Here is a 2,076-nt window from a genome sequence, read left to right on the forward strand (position 1 = left end):
CCTGCTCCTGCTCACCTTTGAACTCGAAGAACAGGCGGGTCAGCGCCAGCACCGTGCAGCTGATCATGGTGACCGAGCCCGTGAGCCCCGCGTAGACCAGGAGCAGGAAGCGCTGCATGGCCTCTGCAAGAGGGGGATGACTCAGGCCTCTGCTCGCCCCCCACCCAGCAGCATCCCTGGCTGGTTTCAGAGGGGTGCTGGAGCAGCTGTGGGGCTGAGTAAGCAAAGGAGGTGCTCACCTTGGGGGGTGGGCCCGAAGCGGATGAAGGCGTGCCCCATCTCCACCAGCAGCATAAAGGCGTTCTTGCGGGCTCCCACTGACACTTCCTTGGTGCAGAGGATGACCTGGAGGCACACGGGCACGTCACAACCCTGCCAACCCTGCTGTCCCCTCCACGGCCAGAATCATCTGGGTCCTCCCAGGGCCAGGCTCACCTCTGGGACCAGGGCGGTGATGAAGGGCTCATGCTCCGCAGAGAGCTGCTTCACGATGTGCATCAGGCACTTCAGCCGGGGCTGGGGAAAGAGACAGCCCAGCGCTGGTACACCCAGGGACACACAGCCAGGGACACACACAGCTGCCCTCACCCTGTCCCCTCCTGGCAGGGGCCGAGCTCGGCCACTGCAGCCCTTGCTCTCACCCTTTTGGCCGGGGACGCCGCGCTCTTGAGCGAGTCCAGCAGCGCCGCTTGCAGATCGGGCAGGTGGGAGCGGACGAAGGCCTGGCAGGGGGCACGGGGAGCGGCACACACCTCCTCCAGCACGCGGTACGCCTTCTTCTGCATGCTGTGCTCCTTGCTCTGCAGGGAGAGCAAACGCCCCCGCCGTCAGGGCAGCCCCTCACCACGGGGTCTGAGGGGACCCCCACAGCACCCCATACCACCCAGCAGAGACCTGTCCCCTATAGCAGCTGCTGAGTCTGCCAGAGCGCGGGTTCAAGCTGGCAGCAAGCAGGTGCCCTTCTGCACTCCCTGTGCCCGCTGGGGCTGGGGGCCAACTCACCTGGAGGGAAGGCTGGATGGTGCGGTACAGGGAGCTCAGGGACTGCTCATCAGCGTAGGGTGCCATTGCCACCACCAGGTCCAGGATGGAGAGTCTGCAGCAGAGAAGAACACGCAGGTGGGCAACTGCAGCATCACCAACACCGCCCGTCCAAGCTGGGACTCTGGCTGTGAGCCTCATCAGATGCACGAGAGTGGCACATCCCACACGGGACAGCACGAGTGTCCTAGTGCTGCTCACCAGGAGGAAGCCAGCAGCTTTACCCATTAGCACCAGCCCCCGGGTGTTACCTGGCAAACTCGGAGCTCTCAGGACTGGTCAGCTTCTCACTGGCTTTCTGCAGGAACCCGCACACCATCTGCAGGGCAGGGACACAGAGCAGGATCAGAAGGGACTGGAGGGAACACTTTTTCAGGGGTTTGCAATCCACCCGGCAAACACCTCGCATGTGACTGTGTGGAGACCAGAAGCACCAGCAGGTTCAAAAAGAGCTGGGCAAATTCCCAAAGGACTCGTGCATGATGCACCAGGTGTGGCTGTAAGGCTGGGAAATCCCAGATCTCTGGCAGGGAAGGGGTCCCTCCCCATGAGGCCAGGGAAGGGCTGCTCTCTTTCTTCTTGTCCTTTCCAGTTAGGCACCCACCACAGCCCCATCAAACTGTGTCCAGCTGGGAGATGCTGGCCCAAGCCAGCACAGGCTGCTCCACTGCCCCAGGCTCCCCTCACCTGGGGGTCGGTGATGGTCAGGTAAGCACGGACAGTGTCCAGCACAGAGTGGCGCTGAGCGCTGCCGCTCCCATCCTCCTCAGGCTGGCTGTACACATTGAACAGGATGGGCAGGAAATTTTTGGCAAAGCGACCCACTTCTGCCCGCTCCGCATCTAGAGAGAGGATGACAGTGGGGTACAGATCAGCATGTCCCCTCTCCAGGTCACCGCAGGGGACAGGGAGCCACCAGGAGGGGCTGTCCCCCCCAACCTGTCTCGCAGCCTTTGTGGATGAGGGTGCGCAAGGCCTGGCACACGGTGGGGCGGAGGTCTGGGCGCTCGCTGATGGCCATGCCCAGGGTGCGGG

The 2,076-nt window shown here is 63.2% G+C and overlaps 1 protein-coding gene across 1 annotated transcript in view; it reads right to left on the reverse strand.

The window, feature by feature from the left end:
• Positions 1–2,071, reverse strand: part of LOC104527994 (RRP12-like protein) — a gene marked incomplete at its 5' end in the record, with an annotated part of 5,645 nt that extends 3,574 nt beyond the window's left edge. The window contains 8 exons of the mRNA XM_010171864.1: positions 4–123; positions 240–345; positions 436–516; positions 642–800; positions 1,003–1,096; positions 1,293–1,360; positions 1,729–1,883; positions 1,981–2,071. Coding sequence (XP_010170166.1) covers positions 4–123; positions 240–345; positions 436–516; positions 642–800; positions 1,003–1,096; positions 1,293–1,360; positions 1,729–1,883; positions 1,981–2,071 — 874 coding nt within the window. The remainder of the gene's footprint in view (positions 1–3; positions 124–239; positions 346–435; positions 517–641; positions 801–1,002; positions 1,097–1,292; positions 1,361–1,728; positions 1,884–1,980) is intronic.
• Positions 2,072–2,076: the final 5 nt, after the last annotated feature.

The sequence above is a fragment of the Antrostomus carolinensis genome, unplaced genomic scaffold (assembly GCF_000700745.2).
Source record: "Antrostomus carolinensis isolate BGI_N321 unplaced genomic scaffold, ASM70074v2 scaffold37707, whole genome shotgun sequence".
Classification (NCBI taxonomy): Eukaryota; Metazoa; Chordata; class Aves; order Caprimulgiformes; family Caprimulgidae; genus Antrostomus; species Antrostomus carolinensis.